The sequence below is a fragment of the Melanerpes formicivorus genome, unplaced genomic scaffold (assembly GCF_026170545.1).
Source record: "Melanerpes formicivorus ecotype bairdi unplaced genomic scaffold, bMelFor1.0.p_v2 SCAF_162, whole genome shotgun sequence".
Lineage (NCBI taxonomy): Eukaryota > Metazoa > Chordata > Aves > Piciformes > Picidae > Melanerpes > Melanerpes formicivorus.
Genome location: NW_027142514.1, coordinates 336,122 through 362,082, shown reverse-complemented (window position 1 = coordinate 362,082; position 25,961 = coordinate 336,122). Strand labels below are relative to the sequence as shown.

General features: G+C 62.1%; 1 protein-coding gene across 1 annotated transcript in view; it reads right to left on the bottom strand.

The window, feature by feature from the left end:
- Nucleotides 1-25,961, bottom strand: part of LOC137457164 (collagen alpha-1(II) chain-like) — a 98,846-nt gene that overhangs the window by 22,785 nt on the left and 50,100 nt on the right. The window contains exons 17-43 of the mRNA XM_068168979.1: nucleotides 25,507-25,626; nucleotides 24,631-24,669; nucleotides 24,443-24,496; nucleotides 22,709-22,762; nucleotides 22,011-22,118; nucleotides 21,178-21,231; nucleotides 20,266-20,319; nucleotides 20,107-20,151; nucleotides 19,776-19,829; nucleotides 17,283-17,327; nucleotides 16,863-16,916; nucleotides 16,732-16,776; nucleotides 14,692-14,745; nucleotides 14,316-14,360; nucleotides 14,010-14,063; nucleotides 13,229-13,273; nucleotides 12,536-12,589; nucleotides 10,673-10,780; nucleotides 7,952-8,005; nucleotides 7,578-7,631; nucleotides 7,099-7,143; nucleotides 6,338-6,391; nucleotides 6,055-6,099; nucleotides 3,477-3,530; nucleotides 2,449-2,502; nucleotides 2,211-2,264; nucleotides 1,970-2,023 (exon numbers count right to left, since the gene is read on the bottom strand). Of these exons, the coding sequence (XP_068025080.1) occupies nucleotides 1,970-2,023; nucleotides 2,211-2,264; nucleotides 2,449-2,502; nucleotides 3,477-3,530; nucleotides 6,055-6,099; nucleotides 6,338-6,391; nucleotides 7,099-7,143; nucleotides 7,578-7,631; nucleotides 7,952-8,005; nucleotides 10,673-10,780; nucleotides 12,536-12,589; nucleotides 13,229-13,273; nucleotides 14,010-14,063; nucleotides 14,316-14,360; nucleotides 14,692-14,745; nucleotides 16,732-16,776; nucleotides 16,863-16,916; nucleotides 17,283-17,327; nucleotides 19,776-19,829; nucleotides 20,107-20,151; nucleotides 20,266-20,319; nucleotides 21,178-21,231; nucleotides 22,011-22,118; nucleotides 22,709-22,762; nucleotides 24,443-24,496; nucleotides 24,631-24,669; nucleotides 25,507-25,626 (1,554 nt within the window). The remainder of the gene's footprint in view (nucleotides 1-1,969; nucleotides 2,024-2,210; nucleotides 2,265-2,448; nucleotides 2,503-3,476; nucleotides 3,531-6,054; nucleotides 6,100-6,337; nucleotides 6,392-7,098; nucleotides 7,144-7,577; nucleotides 7,632-7,951; nucleotides 8,006-10,672; nucleotides 10,781-12,535; nucleotides 12,590-13,228; nucleotides 13,274-14,009; nucleotides 14,064-14,315; nucleotides 14,361-14,691; nucleotides 14,746-16,731; nucleotides 16,777-16,862; nucleotides 16,917-17,282; nucleotides 17,328-19,775; nucleotides 19,830-20,106; nucleotides 20,152-20,265; nucleotides 20,320-21,177; nucleotides 21,232-22,010; nucleotides 22,119-22,708; nucleotides 22,763-24,442; nucleotides 24,497-24,630; nucleotides 24,670-25,506; nucleotides 25,627-25,961) is intronic.

Below are 25,961 nucleotides of genomic sequence, written 5' to 3'. Positions count from 1 at the left end.
CATCCCAGCCCAGCCCAGCCCAGCCTGCTGTGCTGTTGCCCAGCTCAGCCCTGCTCAGCCCAACTGAGCACTGCCTAGCCCAGCCCTGCCCAGCTCAGCTCAGCCCAGCCCAGCCCAGCCCAGCCCAGCCCTGCCCAGCCCAGCCCAGCCCAACCCAGCCCAGCTCAGCCCTGCTCAGCCCAGCTCAGCCCAGCCCTGCCCAGCCCAGCCCAGCCTGCTGTGCCATTGCCCAGCCCAGCCCAGCCCAGCTCAGCCCAGCCCTGCTCAGCCCAGCCTGCTGTGCAGTTGCCCAGCCCTGCTCAGCCCAGCCCAGCCCTGCCCAGCCCTGCCCAGCCTGCTGTGCTGTTGCCCAGCTCAGCCCAGCTCAGCCCAGCCCAGCCCTGCTCAGCCCAGCTCAGCCCAGCCCAGCCCAGCTCAGCCCATCCCAGCTCTGCTCAGCCCAGCCCAGCCCATCCCAGCTCTGCTCAGCCCAGCCCAGCTCAGCCCAGCTCAGCCCAGCTCAGGCCAGCCCAGCCCAGCCCAGCCCAACCGAGCACTGCCCAGCCCAGCCCTGCCCAGCCCAGCTCAGCCCAGCCCAGCCCAGCCCAGCCCATGCCAGCCCAGCTCAGCCCAGCGCAGCCCTGCCCAGCCCAGCCCTGCCCAGCCCAGCCCTGCTCAGCCCTGCCCAGCCCAGCCCAGCCCAGCCTGCTGTGCTGTTGCCCAGCTCAGCCCAGCTCAGGCCAGCCCAGCCCTGCTCAGCCCAGCTCAGCCCAGCCCAGCCCAGCCCAGCCCAGCCTAGCCCAGCTCAGCCCATCCCAGCTCTGCTCAGCCCAGCCCAGCCCAGCCCAGCCCTGCCCAGCACTGTCTGCTGTGCCGTTGCCCAGCTCAGCCCAGCTCAGCCCAGCCCAGCCCTGCCCAGCCCAGCTCAGCCCAGCCCAGCCCAGCCCAGCCCATGCCAGCCCAGCCCAGCCCAGCCCAGCCCTGCCCAGCTCAGCCCAGCTCAGCCCAGCCCAGCTCAGCCCAGCCCAGCTCAGCCCAGCCCTGCTCAGCCTGGCCCAGCCCAGCCCGGCCCAGCCCAGCCCAGCCCAGCTCAGCCCAGCCCATGCCAGCCCAGCTCAGCCCAGCCCAGCCCTGCCCAGCCCATCCCAGCCCAGCCCATCCCAGCCCTGCCCAGCGCTGCCTGCTGTGCCATTGCCCAGCCCTGCCCAGCCCAGCCCAGCCCAGCCCAGCCCAGCCCTGCTCAGCCCAGCCCAGCCCAGCCCAGCCCTGCCCAGCCCTGCTCAGCCCATCCCAGCCCTGCCCAGCCCTGCCCAGCCCAGCCCAGCCCAGCCCAGCCCTGCCCAGCCCAGCCCAGCCCAGCCCTGTCCAGCACAGCCCAGCCCAGCCCAGCCCAGCCCAGCCCTGCCCAGCCCAGCCCAGCCCTGCTCAGCCCTGCCCAGCCCAGCCCAGCCCTGCCCAGCCCTGCTCAGCCCATCCCAGCCCTGCCCAGCCCTGCCCAGCCCAGCCCAGCCCAGCCCAGCCCAGCCCAGCCCAGCCCAGCCCTGTCCAGCACAGCCCAGCCCAGCCCAGCCCTGCCCAGCCCAGCCCAGCCCAGCCCAGCCCAGCCCAGCCCAGCCCTGCCCAGCCCAGCCCAGCCCAGCCCTGTCCAGCACAGCCCAGCCCAGCCCAGCCCAGCCCAGCCCAGCCCAGCCCTGCCCAGCCCAGCCCAGCCCTGCTCAGCCCAGCCCAGCCCAGCCCTGCCTACTGTGCCGTTGCCCAGCCCAGCCCAGCCCATCCCAGCCCAGCCCAGCTCAGCCCAGCCCATCCCAGCCCAGCCCAGCCCATCCCAGCCCTGCCCAGCCCTGCCTGCTGTGCCATTGCCCAGCCCAGCCCAGCCCAGCCCAGCCCAGCCCAGCCCAGACCTGCCTGCTGTGCTGTTGCCCAGCCCAGCCCAGCCCAGCCCATCCCAGCCCTGCCCAGCGCTGCCTGCTTTGCCATTGCCCAGCCCTACCTTGTCTCCCCTGCGCCCTGGCCTCCCGCGGTCACCAGCAGCTCCTGGGTAGCCCTGGGGAGAGCAGAGGGTGAGGAGGCAGCTGGGGGCATCTCCAGGCTCTGGGGAGGAGGCAGCTGCTGAGGCTGAGCTCCCACCCGGCAATGGGAGGACCCTGGGCCCCACAGGAGCCCTGGCAGGACGCTGCCAGCGCTGCTCCAGTAGCCACCCCCAGCCCATCCACAGCAGGGCTGTCACTCACATGGATGCCAACAGGTCCTTGGGGCCCCTCCAAGCCAGGCTTCCCAGGCAGCCCCTGCCAGGTAAGAGCAGGGCATTAAGAAACCTCCACTCCCGAGGTGTGAGCAGACACCTCCCCACCCTTGGAGCCAAGGGATCTCCTCAGCTCCCCCAGCAGCAGCCAAGGCTTGTTCAGCACCATCCCTTCTCCAGCCAGCCCTCCTGGCATGCTCCTGGACCCTCCAAGCCCCAGCTCTCACCTTTGGGCCCAGGGCACCTGGGTCTCCATCCGGTCCAGGTCTTCCCAGAGAGCCCTTTGGAAATGTTTGGGGGTGAAGTGTGAGGCCACAGGCTGGGAAGGGACATTCCCCAGCAAGCCTCTGCTGCTGCCTCTCTGCCCAGGGCCAGCTTCACCACAGGCTCCACAGCAGGCTGCTGAGGACAAGCTGCTGCATGGCTCCTGCGTGCCAGCACCCCAGGGGGGCTTTGCAGAGCTCTGTCACAGGGGGAGGTGACACTGCTCCCTCTTGGGGTCATCAGCAAACCCAGCTGAGAGAAGCCCCCCAGGGAGCAGCTCTCCCAGCTGCAGGAGCTGCTCTGGGTCTTCAGCTCAGGGGACAAGGGCAAGCATCTGCCCTCCCTGTCTTTGTACCACCCATTTGCACCCTCCCTGCATCTGAGCCATGCCTTGCCACCTGGGATGGAGCTGTGATCCCCTCCCAGGAGCCAGGAGCATGCTGTTACTCAGCCACCCAGGCACAAAGGGTTTCCATGGGCTGCTGTCCCCCCCTGGAGACCCTGCTCGGGCTCAGGGAAGCTGCCAAGCCCCTCAGGCAGGCTGGCTCCTGGGGAAGGGATTCTGCTCTCCCCAAGCCTCCTGCCCCTGAGGCTTTGGAATGCCCTTCAAGGAGTAAAGATCAGGTCCTGGGGATGTCCTGATCCCCTCTCAGCTCCCAAGGTGGGAAAGACCCCCACCCCCCACAAGTGGCACCAGCCCTCCCTTCCCACCTGAGGCAAGGCAGAGGTCATAGATGCACAGAATCACAGAATGGGCTGGGTTGGAAGGGACCTGAAAGCTCATCCAGCTCCAACCCCCTGCCATGCAGGGACACCTCCCACCAGCCCAGGCTGCTCAGGGCCTCAAACACCTCCAGGCAGGGGACATCCACAACCTCCCTGGGTAACCTGCTCCAGTGTCTCCCCACCCTCACTGCAGAGAATGTCCTCCTAACCTCCAGCCTGACTCCCCCCAGAGTTCATGCAGAAGGATCCTTTTTTTCCCCCTTACTATTGATCCAGGAGGTCCTGAGTGTCCATGGCCCCCCTGTGAGCCAGCAAAACCCTGGGGGAAAGGGAAGAGGATGAGTGATGGAAGGAAGGCAGGAGCAGGAAGTACAGAGGGAAGGCAGAAGCAGGAGGGAAGGAGGGAAGGTAGAAGCAGAAGGGATGGAGGGATGGAGGGAAGGGACAAGCAGGAGGGAAGGCAGAAGAGGGAGGGAAGGCAGAAGAGGGAGGGAAGGCAGAAGAGGGAGGGAGGGAAGGCAGGAGCAGGAGGGAAGGAGGGAAGGCAGGAGCAGGAGGGAAGGATGGAAGGCAGGAGCAGGAGGGAAGGAGGGAAGGCAGGAGCAGGAGGGAAGGAGGGATGGAGAGAAGGGAGAAGCAGGAGGGAAGGGAGAAGCAGGAGGAAGGAGGGAAGGTAGGAGCAGGAGGGAAGGCAGGAGCAGGAGGGAAGGAGGGGAGGCAGGAGCAGGAGGGAAGGAGGGAAGGCAGGAGCAGGAGGGAAGGCAGGAACAGGAGGGAAGGCAGGAGCAGGAGGGAAGGAGGGAAGGCAGGAGCAGGAGGGAAGGAGGGAAGGCAGGAGCAGGAGGGAAGGCAGGAACAGGAGGGAAGGGAGAAGCAGGAGGGAAGGGAGAAGCAGGAGGGAGGGAAGGCAGGAGCAGGAGGGAAGGAGGGAAGGCAGAAGCAGGAGGGAAGACAGGAGCAGGAGGGAAGGAGGGGAGGGAGAAGCAGGAGGGAAGGCAGAAGCAGGAGGGAGGGAAGGCAGGAGCAGGAGGGAAGACAGGAGCAGGAGGGAAGGAGGGAAGGCAGGAGCAGGAGGGAAGGAGGGAAGGCAGAAGCAGGAGGGAAGACAGGAGCAGGAGGGAAGGAGGGAAGGCAGGAGCAGGAGGGAGGGAAGGCAGGAGCAGGAGGGAAGGAGGGAAGGCAGAAGCAGGAGGGAAGACAGGAGCAGGAGGGAAGGAGGGGAGGGAGAAGCAGGAGGGAGGGAAGGCAGGAGCAGGAGGGAAGGGGGGAAGGCAGGAGCAGGAGGGAAGGCAGAAGCAGGAGGGAGGGAAGACAGGAGCAGGAGGGAAGGAGGCAAGGCAGGAGCAGGAGGGAAGGCAGGAGCAGGAGGGAAGGATGTAAGGCAGGAGCAGGAGGGAAGGATGTAAGGCAGGAGCAGGAGGGAAGGCAGGAGCAGGAGGGAAGGGGGGAAGGCAGGAGCAGGAGGGAAGGATGGAAGGCAGGAGCAGGAGGGAAGGCAGGAGCAGGAGGGAAGGGGGGAAGGCAGGAGCAGGAGGGAAGGAGGGGAGGCAGGAGCAGGAGGGAAGGCAGGAGCAGGAGGGAAGGATGGAAGGCAGGAGCAGGAGGCACAGAGTGGTTCTCCATAGCAGTGTATGGTCCCAGACCAAACCCCAGCTCTGGGGCCAGGTCCTAGGGCCAGGTTCAGCCTGGCAAAGGCCCTGCTGGTGCTCTCCACTTCAGCCCAGCTCCCTGCCTGCTGAAGCCCCGTGCTGTGTGCTCACACACAACACCCACAGCTGCAGCCAGACAGCACCATGGAGCCCCAGGAGCAAGCTCTGAGCTGGCTCTCCTTGGCCCAGAGCAGAACATTTCATTTGGCATCTTCTGCTTGGAGGGAAGGCAGAGGTTGGCTTTTTCCCTGTTGGGTTCAGAGCACAGAGGAGAAGCCCTGCAGGAGGGCAAAGCTGCTGCCAGCACAGACCCTGCTGCTGGACCTCTTCTGCAGAGCAGTGCCTGGGAGCAGAGACCTTTCTGCAGCTGTAGACTCATGGAGTGGTTTGGGTGGGAAGGAACCTTTCAAGCTCATCCAGCCCAACCCCTCTGCAGCCAGCAGGGACAGCAGCAGCTACAGCAGGCTGCTCAGAGCCCCAAACAACCTCACCTGGGATGGTTCCAGGCATGGTGCAGCTCCCACCTTGCTGGGCAGCCTGGGACAGGCTCTCACCACCCTCAGGGTCAAACATTTCTTCCTTCTCTCCAGTCTGAGTCTCCCTCACTCAGTCTCAAGCCATCACCCCTTGGCCTCTCACATCAGACCCCGCTCAAAGGTCTGTCCCCAGCTTTCTTTAAGGCCACCAGAAGGTCTCCCTGGAGCCTTCTCCTCTCCAGGCTGCAGAACCTCAACTCTCTCAGCCTGGCCTCACAGCAGAGGGCTTCCAGCCCTCCCAGCACTGCTCTGGTCCTGCTCCAAGGGGTCCCTGGCTGTGCTGAGGGCTCCAGAGCTGCCCCAGCACTGCAGGGAGGTCTCAGCAGAGCACAGCAGAGGGGCAGAATCCCCTTCCTGCCCCTGCTGCCCACACTGCTGGGGCTCAGCCCAGGGTTGGCTCTGGACTGGCAGCAAATGGTGCCAGCCAAACCAGAGCTTAGATGCTCTGCTCCATTCCCTCTCCTTCAGCAGGATGCTCAAGGGCTCCCTGCCTGCAGCTGCCCCCAGGGAAGCTCCCTCCAGCTGCTCTCACCCACCAGGGCCATCCTTTACCTGTGCCCAGTTCTGTGGGCATGATTTTTGAGGCCAGTGCCCATGAAAGGAAGCTGAGGAGAGGGGAGGAAGGACAGAAGTCAGGCAGTCATTCAGCACTACTCACTGGTGGTCCCCTCCTGCCTGGGCTGCCCATGGTCCCTGGGAGACCCTGCAGGACGAGAGAGATGGTGATGAGGATGGGGAGGCAGAGGCAGCCTCTCCCACTCCCACTGTGGCAGCCCAGAGGCAGCTAATGCTCATCACAGCGAGGTCCAGCACGCTGCCAAGGCCTTGAGCTGCATGGTTGTAGGGGTGGTGGGGCTGGGAAGTGCCTCCCCCTTGGGCTCAGCCTCCCCTGCTCAGCACCAGCCCTTGCCCACAGTCAAGTACAGAGGGAGGATGGGAACCTGTGTACCAGGCTTTCCTTCTGCACCACCTGCTCCTGGGATGCCCCTCGAGCCCTGCAAGGAAGAGTCTCAGCTCAGGAAAGCAAAGCCTGGGGGCAGGATGCCCCAGCGAGGGCTGCCCCATGGTGCCCCAGTGAGGGCTGCCCCATGGTGCCCCAGCAAGGACTCCCCAATGGTGTCCCAGCAAGGACTGCCCCATGGTGCCCCAGTGAGGGCTGCCCCATGGTGCCCCAGCAAGGACTCCCCAATGGTGTCCCAGCAAGGACTGCCCCATGGTGCCCCAGCAAGGGCTGCCCCATGGTGCCCCATGGTGCCCCAGCAAGGGCTGCCCCATGGTGCCAGAGCTGCTCAGCCCCTTCTTACCCTGTGCCAGTTCCCAAGCCCAGCCCAGCCCCCAGTCCTGCCACATGCCAGGAGACTGCTCCCTAAGAGTTGGCCCAGAGCTGCAAGCACCCTGCACCAGCACAGGGGCAGACCCACAGACCCACAGAACACAGACCCACAGACCCACAGATCCAGACTCCCAGACCCAGAGCAGGCAGCAGGGACACCTCCAATCAGATCAGCTTGCCCAGGGTCACATCAAGTCTAATCTTGAATGCCTCCAGGGACAGTGCCTCAACCACCTCCCTGGGCAACCTCTGCTGGTTATTTCGCCACTCTGATTGTGCAGAACCTCCTCCTGATGTCCACCCTGCTGCAGTTTCAATCCATTGCCCCTCATCCTACCCCTCACCAGCCTGGAGGCTTCTGCTACTTACAGGCAGCCCAGGGACTCCAACCAGGCCACGCTGACCCACACGGCCCTGGAGAGCAGCAAAGCAGTAAGAGAAGCATCCTGCTGCCAGCAACCAAGCTGGGGGCAAAGCTGCTGCCCCAAGGCATCACAGCTCGGCCCCAGCACCTCCCAAGCCACCCCAGGGAGTGGTCTCCAGGGTTGTTTCAGCCTCCCCAGAGCCACAGATGCTGCCAGATTCAGCTGCAAGATCCAGCACCCCATGAGTCCACAGCATGAGTCAGAGCAGGGGTTGGGCTGGAAGGGACCTTGAGGATCATCTGGTTGCAATCCCCTTGCAGTCAGCAGGGACAGCAGAGCTCAGGCAGCCTGGCCTTGGACACTTCCAGGGGGGGAGCATCCACACCACCTCTGTGCAGCCTGCTCCAGGGTCTCACCACCCTCCCAGGGCACAACTCCTCCCCAGCATCTGATCTGGAGCTCCTCTCTTTCAGCTGTGCTTACCCGAGCTCCTCGTGGGCCTGGGCTCCCCTTTGGGCCATCAGGACCTCTGCAGCCCTAAGATTCACACAAAGGGACACAGCCAGGTCACACCAGCCACCCCTCCACCCTGCTGGGCACTCCTCCAGCTGCTGCCAGGCTGGCAGGGCAGGGCAGGGCAGGGCAGGGCAGGGCAGGGCAGGGCAGGGCTGCAGCGGGCTCAGGGATGCCACAGGTGGGCTTGGGGACCCTCCCCAGGGGCCAGCACGGTGCTGCCCCCTGGATGCTGGGCCCCAGGCTGAGGCTCACAGGCCAGGTGGCTGCAGCCCTGCCCTCCATGCAAGGCTGAGGGCAGAGCATGGGCAGCTGGGCCCACAGCAGCAAGCCCTGGCACTGACCTTGGGTCCCTCGCTGCTGTTCAGCCCTGCTGGGCCCATCTGGCCTTCTTCTCCCTGCCAGGAGAGAGCAGAGGAGCTGGCCAGGGCAAGGGCAGCCTCTGGCAGAGTCAGAAGATGCTTTAGGTTGGTAAAGACCTTTAAGGTGATGGAGTCCAACCAGTGACCCAGCACTGCCAGGTCACCATGGACCCCTCAGCACCACATCTCCATGGCTTTGACACCAGGTCACGGTGGGTCCTTGAGGGGGGCACAGCCAGAGGTGAGAGCTCTGCTGGTGTGAAGTGCTGTGGAGCTGGGGACACCTGGGACCCCCAGGCTGGGGCTGTCAGCAGAGCTTCTCATGGCCAAGCAGGGAGCAGCAGTGCCCAAGCAGCAGGGAGATGCCATTGGAGGGCTCCCTCTGCCCACACCAGCTCCAACCCCCCCAGCCAGACACAGAACCATGCAATCATGGAATGCTTTGGGTGGGAAGGGATCTTTAAAGCTCATCCAGTCCAACCCCTCTGCAGCCAGCAGCTACAGCAGGCTGCTCAGAGCCCCAAACAACCTCAGCTGGGGTGGTTGCAGGGATGGGGCAGCTCCCACCTCCCTGGGCAGCCTGGGCCAGGCTCTCACCACCCTCAGGGTCAAACATTTCTCCCTTCTTCTCCACTCTCAATCTCCCTCTTTTAGTTTCAAACCATCACCCCCTGGCCTCTCACAACAGGCCCTCAGAAGAAGTCTGCCCCCAGCTTTCTTCAAGCACTGCAAGGCCACCAGAAGCTCTCCCTGCAGCCTTCTCTCCTCCAGGCTGCACAACCCCAACTCTCTCAGCCTGGCCCCACAGCAGAGGGCTTCCAGCCCTGCCAGCACTGCTGTGGCTTCCTCTGGCCCTGCTGCACCAGGTCCCTGGCAGTGCTGAGGGCTCCAGAGCTGCCCCAGCAGAGGGGACACAGCAGTTGTGCTGCCCTGGGCTGCTGCCTGGGGACAGCCCAGTGCTGCCAGCTCATGGGAGGACAAAGAGGCAGAACAAGGTGGCAGAGCTGCCCAGGATGCTGGGGTTAGGCAGTGGGAGAGAGGGATCCTGCAAGCCTGCCATGCCTGTGCCAGTGCATGGCCCTTGGGCAGGTACCAGGCCGTGCCACACCGCCCACTGCCCCAGCTCATGAGCAGCAGGGCTGCTCCCCTGGGCAGGGCTGGGGCAGGACAGCACTGCCCATGCTGCCTGCCCCCCCAGGGCTGCCCCTTCCCCATACCACCCACCCCATGGCATCATCACACTGCTGCCCATGCTGCCTGCCCCCCCAGGGCTGCCCCTTCCCCATACCACCCACCCCATGGCATCATCACACTGCTGCCCATGCTGCCTGCCCCCCCAGAGCTGCCCCTTCCCCATACCACCCACCCCATGGCATCATCACACTGCTGCCCATGCTGCCTGCCCCCCCAGAGCTGCCCCATCCCCATACCACCCACCCCATGGCATCATCACACTGCTGCCCATGCTGCCTGCCCCCCCAGGGCTGCCCCTTCCCCATACCACCCACCCCATGGCATCATCACACAGCTGCCCATGCTGCCTGCCCCCCCAGTGCTGTCCCTTCCCCATACCACCCACCCCATGGCATCATCCCACTGCTGCCCATGCTGCCTGCCCCCCCAGGGCTGCCCCTTCCCCATACCACCCACCCCATGGCATCACACTGCTGCCCATGCTGACTGCCCCCCCCAGAGCTGCCCCTTCCCCATACCACCCACCCCATGGCATCATCCCACTGCTGCCCATGCTGCCTGCCCCCCAGAGCTGCCTCTTCCCCATACCACCCACCCCATGGCATCATCCCACTGCTGCCCATGCTGACTGCCCCCCCCAGGGCTGCCCCTTCCCCATACCACCCACCCCATGGCATCATCCCACTGCTGCCCATGCTGACTGCCCCCCCCCAGGGCTGCCCCTTCCCCATACCACCCACCCCATGGCATCATCCCACTGCTGCCCATGCTGCCTGCCCCCCCAGGGCTGCCCCTTCCCCATACCACCCACCCCATGGCATCACACTGCTGCCCATGCTGACTGCCCCCCCCAGAGCTGCCCCATCCCCATACCACCCACCCCATGGCATCATCACACTGCTGCCCATGCTGCCTGCCCCCCCAGGGCTGCCCCTTCCCCATACCACCCACCCCATGGCATCATCACACAGCTGCCCATGCTGCCTGCCCCCCCCAGTGCTGTCCCTTCCCCATACCACCCACCCCATGGCATCATCCCACTGCTGCCCATGCTGCCTGCCCCCCCAGGGCTGCCCCTTCCCCATACCACCCACCCCATGGCATCACACTGCTGCCCATGCTGACTGCCCCCCCCAGAGCTGCCCCTTCCCCATACCACCCACCCCATGGCATCATCCCACTGCTGCCCATGCTGCCTGCCCCCCAGAGCTGCCTCTTCCCCATACCACCCACCCCATGGCATCATCCCACTGCTGCCCATGCTGACTGCCCCCCCCAGGGCTGCCCCTTCCCCATACCACCCACCCCATGGCATCATCCCACTGCTGCCCATGCTGCCTGCCCCCCCAGGGCTGCCCCTTCCCCATACCACCCACCCCATGGCATCCCACTGCTGCCCATGCTGCCTGCCCCCCCAGGGCTGCCCCTTCCCCATACCACCCACCCCATGGCATCACACTGGTGCCAGGCATCCCAACACATGCCTCCTGCTCCATCCACAGCACTTACATCCGGGCCCTGGGGCCCTGCAGCTCCTCGAGGGCCAGGAAAGCCTTGCAAGCCACCCTGGCCCCGAGGCCCTGGGGGACCTTTGGCTCCTTGTGCTCCACATGGACCCTTGGAGGAACAAGACACAGCACATCACAGCAGGCCTTGCAAACAGGGGGTGGGGGGAGAGACAGGCAGTGCTGGGGGCTCCCCCACCCTGCAGAGCCCAGCACTTGCAGCCTCAGTTCTCTGCACACCCTGCTTTTGGGGCACCCTTGGTGAGCACCCCAGGGGCCTCTTCCCAGAGCAGCCCTGGGGCAACACCCATGGGGCTGGAGAGTGTTTGTCAAGCAGCCAAAGCAGGTGGAGCAGGGGGGATGGAGCAGGGGGGGATGGAGCAGGGAGGGATGGAGCAGGGGGGGATGGAGCACGGGGGGATGGAGCAGGGGGGGATGGAATGGGGAGAGATGGAATGGGGAGGGATGGAAAGGGGAGGATAGAACAGGGAGGGATGGAGCAGGGAGGGATGGAAAGGGGAGGATAGAACAGGGAGGGATGGAGCAGGGAGGGATGGAAAGGGGAGGGATGGAATGGGGAGGGATGGAACGGGGAGGGATGGAACGGGGAGGGATGGAAAGGGGAGGGATGGAATGGGGAGGGATGGAATGGGGAGGGATGGAAAGGGGAGGGATGGAAAGGGGAGGGATGGAATGGGGAGGGATGGAAAGGGGAGGGATGGAATGGGGAGGGATGGAATGGGGAGGGATGGAACGGGGAGGGATGGAAAGGGGAGGGATGGAATGGGGAGGGATGGAATGGGGAGGGATGGAACGGGGAGGGATGGAACGGGGAGGGATGGAAAGGGGAGGGATGGAAAGGGGAGGGATGGAATGGGGAGGGATGGAAAGGGGAGGGATGGAATGGGGAGGGATGGAACGGGGAGGGATGGAAAGGGGAGGGATGGAATGGGGAGGGATGGAATGGGGAGGGATGGAATGGGGAGGGATGGAGCAGGGGGGGAGAGGGATGGAGCGGGGGGAGACGGAGCAGGGGGGCACAGGGACGGAGTGGGGAGGGATGGAGCAGGGAGAGACGGAGCAGGGAAGGACGGAGCAGAGAGGGACAGGGACAGAGCGGGGAGAGATGGAGCAGGGAGGGATGGAGTGGGGAGGGACGGGGATGGAGTGAGGAGGGACGGGGATGGAGTGAGGAGGGACAGGGACAGAGCGAGGAGGGACGGAGCAGCAGCAGCAGCATGGTAGGATCACGGAATCATAGAATTGTCAGGGTTGGAAGGGACCTCAAGGCTCAGCCAGTTCCAAGCCCCCTGCCATGGCCAGGGACACCTCACACTGCAGCAGGTTGCTCACAGCCACATCCAGCCTGGCTGCAAACACCTCCAGGCAGGAGGCTTCCACCACCTCCCTGGGCAACCTGTGCCAGGCTCTCACCACCCTCATGGGGAACAACTTCTTCCTGACAGCCAATCTCAATCTCCCCATTTCTAGTTTTCCTCCACACCCCCCCAGTCCTATCACTCCCTGACACCCTCAAAAGTCCCTCCCCAGCTTTCTTGTAGTCCCCTTCAGATCCTGGAAGGCCACAATTAGGTCTCCTTGGAGCCTTCTCCTCTCCAGCCTGCACAACCCCAAGCCCCTCAGTCTGTCCTCACAGGAGAGCAGCTCCAGCCCTCTGCTCACCCTCGTAGCCCTGCCCTGGATCAAGCACACCTGCAGCTGCCCAGGTCTCATGCTCCCCCAGACTGACTCTCCCTGGCCATCCACACCACCCAAGCTGTCCACCAGCTGGAAAACAGCACAGCTGCACAGCAACAGAGGGAAGCAGCTGGAGGAATCCCCCTCCCCAAGCCTGGGTGCATCCTACCTTGCCTCCCTTGGTTCCCAGACCTCCCTTGGCTCCACCTGCACCTCGACAGCCCTGCAAGAGGTGGATGGGACACTCAGAACACCACCTTCTGCCACTCCTGGCAGGCAAAGCATGCTGTGCCCTGACTCTGGCATCAGAGAGAGTGAGGTTAGCCCAGTTCAGATCAAGCTTTTCCTCCTGCTTGGCCTTGCAGGGCTGGGAGCAGATCCAGCAGATGCAGTGTGGGTCTGCTCCTCGTGGCAGGAGGGCTCCAGAGCTTCTGGCTTCATCCACCAGCAAACTGTTAGTGCCCCCAGCACCCTGTGCTGATCCCACCCCAGCAGCCTGGCAGGTGGGAAGCTGGCAGCAGCCAGTGGTGCCAATTCAGCTGCAGCATCCTGACAGCAGCATGAAGATGAGAAGCAGCTTGTCCTCACTGCTGAGCTCCTCCACACTGCCTACAGCACTGCCACCGCCCTTGTGCCTCCCCAAAGCCAGGTGGAGGCTTAGGACACATCCTCAGGCCTGGCAGCTCCTCTTGCTACACCAAGGAGAGCCCAGCTGCAGCTCTGCCTTCCCAGCAGCAGCAGCTGACACCTACCCCAACACCCAGTGCCAAGAGAGGCCAAGAACACGATGCTGGAGCTCTGGGCTGCTCCAGCCAGGCTCTCCTGCATCCCAAGCAGGGGTGGCAGTGGTGCCATCACTCACCTGCTCTCCTTGGGTGCCTTTGGAACCTGGCAGGCCAGTAAAGCCCTGCAGAGAGAGATGCAGAGTGCAGGTTAGAGGAAGCAGGAAGGGGAGCAGCAGAGGCATTCGGGGAGGCTGGCAGCCCTCCCATGCTGCAGGGGCAGGAAGATGCTGGAGACAGCTTAGCTCTGCAGAGCTGCTGCTGGTGCTCCTGAAGCCACCATGCAGGGATCTGCTCCTCAGCAGGGGCCAGGGAATGCAGAAGGCCTCCCAAAGCTGTCCCCACCCCCCCCAGCAGCACCCAGCACCGGGACAAGGTCCTTGTTAGCCTGCAGAAGGCACCACCCCCAGCCCACCCAGCACCCTCAGCAAGCAGCACTTTCCAGCTCTGTGTGTGGAGGCTGCAGCCTGTGAGGAGCAAATGCTCTGAGGGCTGAGCTCAGCTGGGCCACCATGGGCCAGGCAGGAGGAAGATCTGACCCCCTGACCCTTTGGAAAGGGCAGCTCAGCACCCAAATCCCCTGGGAAAGGAGGTGCTCCAGGGAGGGGGTAGGCAGGGCTGGGGCACCTCTGCTTGAACAGAGAGCAAGGTTCCTGCAGGCAGCAGAGGAGCTTTGGAGGCTGGAGAGGAGGAGTGAAGCCATAAGGATGTGGCCATCACCACACCAACCCTCACTCTGGGAAGCCCATGGGAAGCTGGAGATGCCAGTGGGGAGCAGGGCATTGCCCTGCAGTGTCTGGGGGGCTGTGGAAGGGAGGATGGGACCACCCTGCACCCAGCTACCCACTCCCATGCACTTACCCCAGGGCCCTCCTGTCCTGGCTGTCCCCTCAGCCCAGGCACCCCATCTGTACCCTGCAAGAGGAGTGCTGGCTTCAGCTTGTGCCACCCTGGCAGAGAACCCCCAGCAGCACCACGCTGCCTCCGCAGGGCTGCCAAGGACCCCAGGCTTCATCCTCAGGCTCTGCTGCAAGTGCTGCCCCCCCTCTCCCCTCCAAAAGCAGGGCCAGGGGCCCCTCAGCCCAGCTCTCAGGTGCCTGCAGGGCAAGCCCTCAAGGCCAGGCCTGACCCCACCGAGCTCAGAGCAGGCCAGCCAGAGGCTCTTACGGTGTCTCCTTTGGGGCCAGCAGATCCCTCCATCCCAGCTGCACCCTGGGGAGAAGCAAAGGTGGGGGGAGGGTGGGGGGAGAAGAGGGATTGCTGCTCACTGTCCTGCTCTGTGGGTCAGACCCCAGCCCAGGAGAACCCTGCCCAGCCTCCCAGGAGCTGCCTGTCTCAGCCCAGGGACCATGCCCCTGCCAGCTCACAGGGCTGAGCCCATCCCTCCCCTCCCAGCCCTGGGTGGTCACACAGACCACAGGGCCAAGGCTTTCCCACCCCTCTGCAAAGCCATGCAGGACAAGGCCCAGCAGCTCCTTCCTTGCCCAGCAAGAACATGGAGGGGACACATGCTGGGCACCAAGGCAGGACAGCACCCCCTTACCTGCCTGCCCCTGGGGCCAGGGGGTCCACGTCTGCCCTGCAAGCCCTGAGGTCCCTGCAAAGCAGCAGGGGACAAGGAGCAGCTGTTAGAATCAGCTCCCTGCTGCCAGAATCAGCTCCCTGCTGCCAGAATCAGCTCCCTGGTGCTAGAGTCAGCTTCCTGCTGCGAGAATCAGCTCCCTGGTGCCAGAATCAGCTCCCTGGTGCCAGAATCAGCTCCCTGCTGCCAGAATCAGCTCCCTGCTGCCAGAATCAGCTCCCTGGTGCTAGAATCAGCTCCCAGAATCATCTCCCTGCTGTTAGAATCAGCTCCCTGGTGCTAGAATCAGCTCCCTGCTGCCAGAATCAGCTCCCTGCTGTTAGAATCAGCTCCCTGCTGCTGGAATCAGCTCCCTGCTGCCAGAATCATCTCCCTGCTGTTAGAATCAGCTCCCTGGTGCTAGAATCAGCTCCCTGCTGCCAGAATCAGCTCCCTGGTGCTAGAGTCAGCTTTCTGCTGCGAGAATCAGCTCCCTGGTGCCAGAATCAGCTCCCTGCTGCCAGAATCAGCTCCCTGGTGCTAGAATCAGCTCCCAGAATCATCTCCCTGCTGTTAGAATCAGCTCCCTGGTGCTAGAATCAGCTCCCTGCTGCCAGAATCAGCTCCCTGCTGTTAGAATCAGCTCCCTGGTGCTAGAATCAGCTCCCTGCTGCCAGAATCAGCTCCCTGCTGTTAGAATCATCTCCCAGCTGGCAGAATCATCTCCCTGATGTTGGAATAAGCTGCCTGCTGCTGGAATCAGCTCCCTGCTGTTGGAATCAGCTCCCTGCTGCCAGAATCAGCTCCCTGCTGTTACAATCAGCTCCCTGGTGCTAGAGTCAGCTCCCTGCTGCCAGAATCAGCTCCCTGCTGTTAGAATCAGCTCCCTGCTGCCAGAATCAGCTCCCTACTGCCAGAATCAGCTCCCTGGTGCTAGAGTCAGCTCCCTGCTGCCAGAATCAGCTGTCTGTAGCTAGAATCAGCTCCCTGCTGTTAGAATCAGCTCTCTGCTGCCAGAATCAGCTCCCTGCTGCTAGAATCAGCTCCCTGCTGCCAGAATCAGCTCCCTGCAGCTAGAATCAGCTCCCTGCTGCTAGAATCAGCTCCCTGCTGCCAGAATCAGCTCCCTGCAGCTAGAATCAGCTCCCTGGATGCACTGGGCAAAGCCTGGGGTGCAAAACCATCTCCTGGGAAACACCTCACAGCTGAGGAGCCCCACCTGGCTGCTCTGAGGGAGCCCCCACCACTGCAAGGGGCACACAGGGAGGATTCACACTCCCCCCCAGAATCATTAAGGCTGGGAAAAAACTCACTAAGGTCACTGAGTCCAACCACCAACCCAACCCCACCATGGCCACTGGTGTCCTGAACGCCTCCAAGGATGAGGGAGTTGGGGCTGTTCAGTCTGGAGAGGAGAAGGCTCCTAGGAGACCTCATTGTGGCCTTCCAGGATCTGCAGAAAGCTGGGAAGGGACTTTTGAGGGTGTCAGGGAGTGATAGGACTGGGGGGGATGGAGCAAAACTAGAAATGGGGAGATTGAGATTGGCTGTTAGGAAGAAGTTGTTCCCCAGGAGGGTGGTGAGAGCCTGGCACAGGTTGCCCAGGGAGGTGGTGGAAGCCTCATCCCTGGAGGTGTTTGCAGCCAGGCTGGATGTGGCTGTGAGCAACCTGCTGTAGTGTGAGGTGTCCCTGCCCATGGCAGGGGGGTTGAAGCTGGCTGAGCCTTGAGGTCCCTTCCAGCCCTGACAATTCCCTGATTCTCTGGGGACTCCACCACCTCCCTGGGCAGACTCTGCCAATCCCTGACCACTCCTGCAGCAGGGAAATCTTTCCTCATCTCCAACCTGAACATCTCCTGATGCAACTTCAGACTCCTTCCTCTCAGCCTCTCTGCAGAGGTTGGGGTGGGCTGAGACCCCAGACCTAGCTGGAGGAGCCCCCTCTGGGCTGGCTGAGCCTCAGGACACTCTCCCCTGCCAGGCAGTTCTACTCACCCCTTGGTGCAGGGAGTGCCAACATACCTTGGGACCTCTGGGGCCAGGCAAGCCAGGAGGGCCTGTTTCTCCCTGGGGAGAGAGCAGGGAAGGGATGAGGTGAGCACAGTGGCCAGAACATCCCAGAGAGCAAGGGAGGGGAGCTGGGGCAGACCCACCTGAGAGCCATTGACACCTTGGCACCCAACAGCCCCTGGCTGGCCTGGGTCTCCCTGCAGCACAAGGATGTGGTGAGTCCATGCAGTGTGCAAGGAGGAGATGGGATGGGGACCCCCCTGGGGCAGAGGCAGCCCTGGGCTGGGGGGGGGGCATGGTGCTGGGGGGCTTCAGCAGTGTGTGTGAGCTTGAGCACCATTCATCCTTTTGCCATTTCTTCCCTCCCTGCTGCCAGGAGGTTGCATTGGAAGCAGACACAGCACTTCTGGTGTCCCCCAGCTAAAGGGATGGAGCTGGCCAGGCCATCAGGGCCCATGGTGGTCCTGCCCTGCTCTTGTTGGGGGGCAAAGAGCAGCATGTCCCCCAGCCCAGCCCAGCCACCACCTGCCTTTCAGTGGTGGTTGAAGCAAAATGTGACTTACCATGGGGCCAGCAGGGCCTGGGGGACCTACTGATCCACCTTCTCCCTGGAGCAGGACAGAAAGGAAGCTGCTTTGCTAGCCTGCTGTGCTCCCACTGCCTCATCCAGCTGGGAAAGGACCTTCAGGATCATCAGGTCCAACCATCAGCTAAGTCTGCCAGGCCTGCACCATGTCCTTTGGGTCTCTCCTTTGAGTTTACACATCCCCAGTCCTCACTTTTAGCCTTCACATCCCCAATTTCCCCTTTTAGCCTTTAGATCCCAAATTCCCCTTTGAAACTTCTCATCCCAATTTCCTCCTTTTGGCTTTCTCATCCCAAATTCCTCTTTTCAGCCTTCCCATCCCAAACTCCCCCTTTCAACCTTCCCATCCCAAACTCCCCCTTTCAACCTTCCCATCCCAAATTCCCCCTTTCAGCCTTCCCATCCCAAACTCCCCCTTTCAGCCCTCACATCCCCAAATCCCCCTTTGAAACTTCCCATCCCAAACTCCCCCTTTCAGCCTTCCCATCCCAAATTCCCCCTTTCAACCTTCCCATCCCAAACTCCCCCTTTCAGCCTTCCCATCCCAAACTCCCCCTTTCAGCCTTCCCATCCCAAATTCCCCCTTTCAACCTTCCCATCCCAAACTCCCCCTTTCAGCCTTCCCATCCCAAACTCCCCCTTTCAGCCTTCCCATCCCAAATTTCCCCTTCCAGCCTTTAGATCCCAAATTCCCCTTTGAAACTTCTCATCCCAATTTCCTCCTTTTGGCTTTCTCATCCCAAATTCCCCTTTTCAGCCTTCACATCCCCAAATCCTCCTTTTAACCTTCTCATCCAAGCTTCCCCTTTCAACCTTCCCATCCCAAACTCCCCCTTTCAGCCTTCCCATCCCAAACTCCCCCTTTCAGCCTTCCCATCCCAAACTCCCCCTTTCAGCCTGAAGTCCTTCTGAGCAGCCAGCCCCTGGCTCCCCATGCTCCTCCTGTTGGAAGATGCTTCCCCTCCCCCCCTCTCCCCCCCCACCAAACCACTCTGCTTTCCTCTTTTACACCCTCTGCAAACCCTTCCCTGGCTGGGATGCCTCCCACAGATGTGTGGAGCCCCCAGAGTGCTGAGAGCAGCACAGAATAAGCCCAGGGCTGTCTGCCTGGGCTTCATCTCAGCTGGAGGAGGTCACCTAAAACCAAAGCACAGTGCAATGGCCTCTGCCAAGGCTTTTTTGTCTCCTCATCACCAGCCAGGAGAATGAGCTGGGATGCAAAGGTTCATGTGGGAGGTGCTGGAGGTGAGGGGGTCCCAAGCATGCAGAGGCAAGAGGTGCACAAGGGCTGGAGCTATAGAGACAGGCTGAGGGAGTTGGGGCTGTTCAGCCTGGAGAAGAGAAGGCTCTGAGGAGACCTAACTGTGGCCTTCCAGTATCTGAAGGGGGCTACAGGAAAGCTGGGGAGGGACTTTTGAGGGTGTCAGGGAGGGATAGGACTGGGGGGGATGGAGCAAAACTAGAAGTGAGGAGATTGAGATTGGATGTGAGGAAGAAGTTGTTCCCCATGAGGGTGGTGAGAGCCTGGCACAGGTTGCCCAGGGAGGTGGTGGCAGCCTCCTGCCTGGAGGTGTTTGCAGCCAGGCTGGCTGTGGCTGTGAGCAACCTGCTGTAGTGTCCCTGGCCATGGCAGGGGGGTTGGAACTGGCTGAGCCTTGGGGTCCCTTCCAACCCTGACAGTTCTGTTGTTCTAAGGTGCCTGGGTGCTCAGGGGCAGTATCCCTGTTACTAGAGGCCATCTCCAGGGCAGACACACTGCTGTGGTACAGCTCCAGCTCCCGTAAAGAAAGGAACAGAGAAGGAGCCCCTATTACAAGAGCCCCTATGACAAGAGGGATGTGGAGGTGCTGGAAGGTGTCCAGAGCAGGGCCAGGAGGAGGAGCAGAGGGCTGGAGCTGCTCTGCTGTGAGGACAGACTGAAGGAGTTGGGGCTGTTCAGTCTGGAGAAGAGAAGGCTCCCAGGTGACCTCATTGTGGCCTTCCAGGATCTGAAGGGGGCTCCAGGAAGGCTGGGGAGGGACTGCTCAGGATCTCAGGGAGTGATAGGACTAGGGGGAATGGAATGAAGATGGAGGTGGGGAGATTGAGGCTGGAGGGGAGGAGGAAGTTCTTCCCCATGAGAGAGGTGAAGCCCTGGAATGGGTTGTCCAGGGAGGTGGTTGGGGCCCTGTCCCTGGAGGTGTTTAAGGCCAGGCTGGATGAGGCTCTGGCCAGGCTGATCTAGTGTGGGGTGTCCCTGCCCATGGCAGGGGGGTTGGAACTGGATGATCCTTGTGGTCCCTTCCAACCCTGACTGATTCTATGATGCTATGACACTACTACTATGAGTTGGTAAGGAGCAGCCACAAAGCAGTACCAGGGACCTGCAATCCAAGCCCTCCCTCCTCAGATCCATCTCTCCAGTGGGGAGCAGCAGCCTCCTGCACCTCTCTGGGAGAGCTGGTGGCACAGAGAAAGCAAACCCACTCACCTCTGGCCCCACGGGGCCCTGGAAGCCCATCACACCCCTCAGCCCTGGCATCCCCTAGGAGAGAAGCCAGGAGCAAGGGGTCAGTGTGATGCCCACCCTGAGGTGCCCACCCTGAGGTGCCCACCCTGAGGTGCTCATGGCCTTTGTCCCAACCCTTGCAGGAGGGTCAGGGAAAACCCAGCCCACAAGAGCAGGAGAATGTGGGCTGGAGCCAGAGATGGAGCTTGGAGCCACAGAGAAGCAAAAGGGTCAGGCCAGGAGAGGAGGCAGAGGGAAGGAGCAATCCCAGCCCAGCAGGGCAAGAGCCTCCCTTGGCTCCCCAACAGCTCACCTGAAGCCCAGCAGGACCTGGCAGGCCACTGGCTCCCTTTGCTCCCTGGAAAAGCCAAGAGCAACCTGAGAGCTGGAGGAGAGCAGCATCTGGGGCTGGGGGACTATGGCAGGGGAGGAGCAGCCCCCTGCCCAACAGAACAAGGACAGGCATCCTCACCTTCACCCCCTTCTCTCCTTTCTCCCCCACTGGTCCAGGGTCACCCAAGAAACCCTGAAATGGGAACAAGAAGGATGGGTGAGCCCCAGCTGGGCCATCAGGAGCTAAAATGTGGCTGTGGGGCAGGGGGATGGAGACCCTCAAGCTTGTGCTGTGTGAGGCAGCCCCAGAGGAAGCCTGGCTTGGACATGGAGATGTTCCCATGCACACAGGGCTGGGCTGAGCCTCCCCACAGCAGTGCTGCACTAGGTGGCAGGGCCAAGTCCATGAGCATGCCATGGAAGATGCCATGGTGCCCTGAGCTGGGCACTGGGGAAGAAAAAAGCTTCCTGGACCCATGAGGGTGGTGCAGAGCTTCATGGGGTCCTCCAGAGAGGCTGAGCCCAAGGGCAGGCATTCTCCAGCTGCCTCTGTGGTGGTGCTCACAGGCAAGAGGGTTCACACAATGGGCCAGGAAAGACAGAGGACAAGCCCTGTGGGATTGCTGTCCCAGAAGGAAGAAACTGGGTTTGGAAACCCCCCCCCAGTGTGACCTGACCTGGCTCAGCACCTCCTGGGGGGCTCCAAACTGGCCTGAAGAAGCCTGGGTGAGGTGGACCAGAAGGGTGGCAAACCCCAGCATCCACCTTTGGAATGGATGTGCAGCCTGGAGAGGAGCCACAGCCCCATGCCCTGGCAGCTCCCAGGCTGGGGCAGGCTGGGGCATGGGGCACTGGCATGGCCAGAGTGGGCACAGCAGAGAGGGAGGGTGGCAATGGGGCAGCTCACACCAGACCCAGGCTGGCACATGCAGGGGGACAGAGGGGCAGTGCCAGTGAAACCAGCAATGGAAAGCTCTTGCTGCTTGGCACTGTGTGCACTGCAGCTGGCACTGAGTGGTGCCCCTGGCAGGAGCAGTGAGAGCCACCTTACCTCTTCTCCCTTCTCACCAGCCAGCCCCTGGTCACCCTGGAAGCCCTGCAGGCCCTGGGGAGAGGGAGGAAGAGCAGAGTGGGCACTGGGGGGCTGCCCACTGCCTCCCACCCATGCCCAGCTCGAACCTTAATCCCTGCTGCCCCAACAGCTTCTGCCTCCTACCCACAGCCAGCCTGCTGCAGACTCCTGGGGGGCTGCTGTGAGCTCCAAACCTCTCAGCCTGGGCCAGGCCCTCTCAGCTTCCTCCAAAAGCCTCCTGAGAAAGCTTCCAAGCCCAGGAGCATTGTCTGTGGTCCCCAGGGACCTTCCCACCCCCAGGGACCAGCATCAGGGCTTCAACACTCACCCAGGCAGGCCACTTTCCCCCCCACACCCCCAAGGTAATTTTTCTCCTGTAGAAGCAGCCAGGAGGTTGGGATGCAGAGGAGCAGCTGTGGTGGGTTGAAGTTTCCTCCCTCCCCAGCATTACCTTTGCCAGACCAACCCAGAGGAGCAAATGGAGCAGCCCAGGGCAGCTCCACCTACAAGCAGGACCTGCAGCACCTGGCTTGCCCCAGCTGCACCTTCCCATGGGCCATGGCCTGAAGCCCTTTCCTTTGGGAGCCAGGAGCCTCAAGGCAGCAAGCCAAGGCTGTCTGGAGGCTTTGGAGGGGATTTGATGTCAGAGGAGGCAAGGGAACATCAAGAGCAGCAGCATCAGGAGGCAACTGTCTCCTGCCCTGGGCTCGGAGCTGCAGCTTCCCCACCCAGCGCTGGCCAAGCCATGACCCTGCTTGCCCAAGCCATGACCCCGCTTGCCCAAGCCATGACCCCACTTGCCCAAGGCTCACCTGCTCTCCTGGCAGCCCCCAGGGCCCAGGTTTGCCATCCAGGCCTGGGAAGCCATCTGAGCCAGGGTAACCTGCACGTCCTGGCAAGCCCTGGGGGCCAGGGTCACCCTGGGGAGCAAAAACAGCCAAGGATGGAAAACTGAGAGCTGCACAGCATTGGGAAGCCAGGAGGTGAGGAGCTGAGCTCTGCCTGCCACCTGCTCTGGCAGCACCTCACAAGGACGTGGCAGGGGCTGGCAGGAGGAGAGGCTGGGAAAATGCTGTCCCTGGGGGGCATCCCTGCTGCAAGGGAGTAGGGCCAGGGGGGAGAGGAGAGCTGGCAGCAGGACACAGGCTGAAGAGCAGCCTCTGTGTGTGCTCAGGTATTGACTCTGAGTTTTCCAAGAGCTTTTGGGACACAGCAGAGCCCAGCACCCAAAGGGACTGTGCTGAGCAGCCACTGAGCCCACACAGCCCCTGGGCAAGGGGAGCTGCAGCATGAGGCTGGGCTGGGGGAAGCAGCCTGCTGTGTAGAGCCACGGCAGTGAGGTCCTCAGGGAGGGGCCAGGCACACGTCTCCAACCCTGCTGTCCCACTCCCCCCCTCACCCAGCATCCCAAGGCTTGACCCAAGAGGAGCAAGGGCTCCAAGGGCTCCCAGGAGAGCCCTGAGGCCACACTGAGTCTCCCCAGGCTGCGCCCAGCCCCAGCGCCACTCACCGTGTAGCCGCGGCGCCCCTTCTCGCCCGGCTGCCCCGGCTCCCCGCAGGCGCCCTGAGACAGACACAAGCCAGTCAGCAACGGGGCCCTCCTCCTCCTCCTCCTCCTCCTCCTCCTCCTGCTCCTCACACAGCAGCTGCAGCCCTGCAGAGCCTGCCTCACAGGGAGGGCAGCAAGCAGGGAAAGGCAGAGCAGGATCCACACCTCTCAGCACAGCCCCAGCCTTGGCCCCAGCCTCTGGGCACTCATCCTGCACATCCTTATCACCAGCAATGAGGTCACCCTCAGGATCCTGCTCCCCAAGCTACAGAGCCCTCAGCTCCCTCAGGCTCTCCTCAGGAGGAAGATGTTTCACTGCCTTAACCATTTTTGTGGCTCTGTGCTGAATCCTTTCAAGCAGTTCCCTGAGGTCCTTCCTGACCTGAGGGGCCCAGAACTGATTGAAGGAGTTGGGGCTGTTCAGTCTGCAGAAGAGAAGGCTCCCAGGTGACCTCATTGTGGCCTTCCAGTATCTGAAGGGGGCTACAAGAAGGCTGGGGAGGGACTGCTCAGGATCTCAGGCAGTGATAGGACTAGGGGGAATGGAATGAAGCTGGAGGGGGGGAGATTGAGGCTGGAGGGGAGGAGGAAGTTCTTCCCCATGAGAGTGGTGAAGCCCTGGAATGGGTTGTCCAGGGAGGTGGTTGAGGCCCTGTCCCTGGAGGTGTTTAAGCCCAGGCTGGATGAGGCTCTAGGCAGCCTGATCTAGTGTGGGGTGTCCCTGCCCATGGCAGGGGGTTGGAACTGGCTGATCCTTGTGGTCCCTTCCAACTCTGACTGATTCTATGATACTATGAGATGTGGCCTCAGCAGGGCAGAGCAGAGGGGCAGGGAACCTCTCTGGACCTACTAACCACAGCCCTTCCAACAAGAGCCAACCAACCCCAGGGAGATGGATGTCAGCCATCATCCCAGATTTACAATCATAGAACTGTCAGGTTTGGAAGGGACCTCAAGGATCAACCAGTTCCAACCCCCCTGCCTTGGGCAGGGACAATTTGATGGGAAGCAGACAAGCAAAGCATTAAGCTTCTTTGAAACCCAGTCCCAAGACCCTTAATGGAATGGAATGGAATGGAATGGAATGGAATGGAATGGAATGGAATGGAATTAACCAGCTTGGAAAAGACCTTCAAGATCATCCAGTCCAACCTATCACCCAACACCATCTGATCAACTAAACCATGGCACCAAGGGCCTCAGCCAGGCTCTTCCTAAACACCTCCACGACCTCCCTGGGCAGCACATTCCAATGGCCAATCTCTCTTTCTATGAAGAAGTCATTCCTAGCATCCAGTCTAAACCTCCCCTGGCACAGCTTGAGACTGTGGCCTCTTGTTCTGGTGCTGCTTGCCTGGGAGAAGAGACCAACCCCCACCTGGCTACAACCTCCCTTCAGGGAGTTGGACACAGCAAGAAGGTCTCCCCTGAGCCTCCTCTTCTCCAGGCTAAGCAACCCCAGCTCCCTCAGCCTCTCCTCACAGGGCTGTGCTCCAGACCCCTCCCCAGCTTTCTTGCCCTTCTCTGGACAGCTTCCAGCATCTCAACCTCTTTCCTTACTGACAGCAGGCCAGAAGCCACCAGCCAGCAGATCCTTTGGGGGGCTGTGTGAGTGCCAGGCACATCCACCCTGCAAGCTGCCCCAGCTGGCAGCACCCAACCAGGGAGGGCACCTCGGGGCCTTTCCTTACTTACTGGTGATCCTGTTTTCCCTGGATGCCCTGGGGGGCCAGGGGCTCCTGGTTTTCTCTGGATTAATGAAAAGAGGGGGACAATGGGAAGCCAAACTTTGACTGCTGAAATGACTTGGAGAGAGGGAAGCTCTGCTGAGCAAGGTGAAGGGAAAGCTGCAGCGGAGGAAGCTGCTGCGGGGCGATACTCACCGGCCAGCCCGCGTGGAGGAGCTGGTAGAAGGAGGATTGCTGAAAGGAGAAGGTGAGGAAGGGAAGAGAAATGTTACAAATAACCCCAAATCCCTCCCCCACTTCCCCCCCCCACTTCTTTCTTTCTGGCTGCAAGACCTTTTCCCTGCTGCTTGGGAAGCAGTGAGCCAGGCTGCAGTGAATTCCCAGCAGGAGCAGGGAAGTCCTTGTGCCCTGTGCTCAGCACTGCTTAGGCCACACCTTGAGTCCTGTGTCCAGTTCTGGGCTCCCCACCCTGGGTGCCTAGGGGCTGGGAGTGCTGAGGGAGCACTCAGCCTTGGCTGTCTTTGAGAAGCTGAAGCTGGCACTGGCTGCAGGCTCCTGGGCTTTGCCTGCTGGCACTTGGCCCAGTGCTGCTGGCCAGGAGCCCAGCTGGAGGGGAAGGCAGCGTCTGGGCAGGGTGAGCTGGGGCACCCAAAGGTCTCACTGAGCTATTGTGTCTGTGGCCCTGTGACCCTGGCAGTGCTGGCAGCAGCTCAGCAGCAGGCATGCAGAATGTGAAGCTGTGGGCTGGGGCTTGCTGCTTTTTGCTGGGCTGCTGCAGGGTGAGGAGCTGAGTGCTGGCTGCTGGGGGGGCTGGGAGAGGGGGGTTGCTTCTCTGCCACTCACTGTCAGGCTGGAGACAGAACCATCCCCTGCAAGCAGCATCTCACTCCTTGCTGTCCTCCCTCTGCCTCCACCTGCCAACCTCATTCCTCTCCCCCCACCCAATGAGTTAGGAACCCCAAACCACAGGGGATTCTTCCTCCCAGCTCAGTCCAGCAGGACAGGGAGGTGCCTGCACAGGAGCTGATGGAGAGGTGGAAGTGGAGCTCCCCTGGCACTTGTATAACTCACCATGAACGTCTGCCAGTCCTCCCTGGAGTTCCTCCAGAGGACAATGGTTGGGACTCCAGGGATGCCTGCAGGGCCTGGGTCACCTGGGGGCCCTGTCCTCCCCATGGCTCCAGGGTACCCCTGGGAAGGCAAAGGCAGCTCCTTAAAACCAGTCTGGCCTTTAACAGTTAATACAAGCTCTGGTTTGAGGCAGCCCTGAGCAGCATCTGGGTCCAGGGACACTCCTGGGTTGAAACCAGCTCTTCAGACCTCCCTTGCCTCAGACAACAGAGAAAGCAAAAGGAAGGAGCTTCACATGCACACCTCTGTGCCCACACCCACCTAAGAGCCACCAGCAGTGGAGCTAAGGGCTTAACAGCCTGGCCCAGGCTGCCCAGGGAGGTGGTGGAGTCCCCAGCCCTGGAGGGGGTTCAAAGCCCTGGAGATGTGGTGCTGAGGCAGCTGGTTTGGTGGTG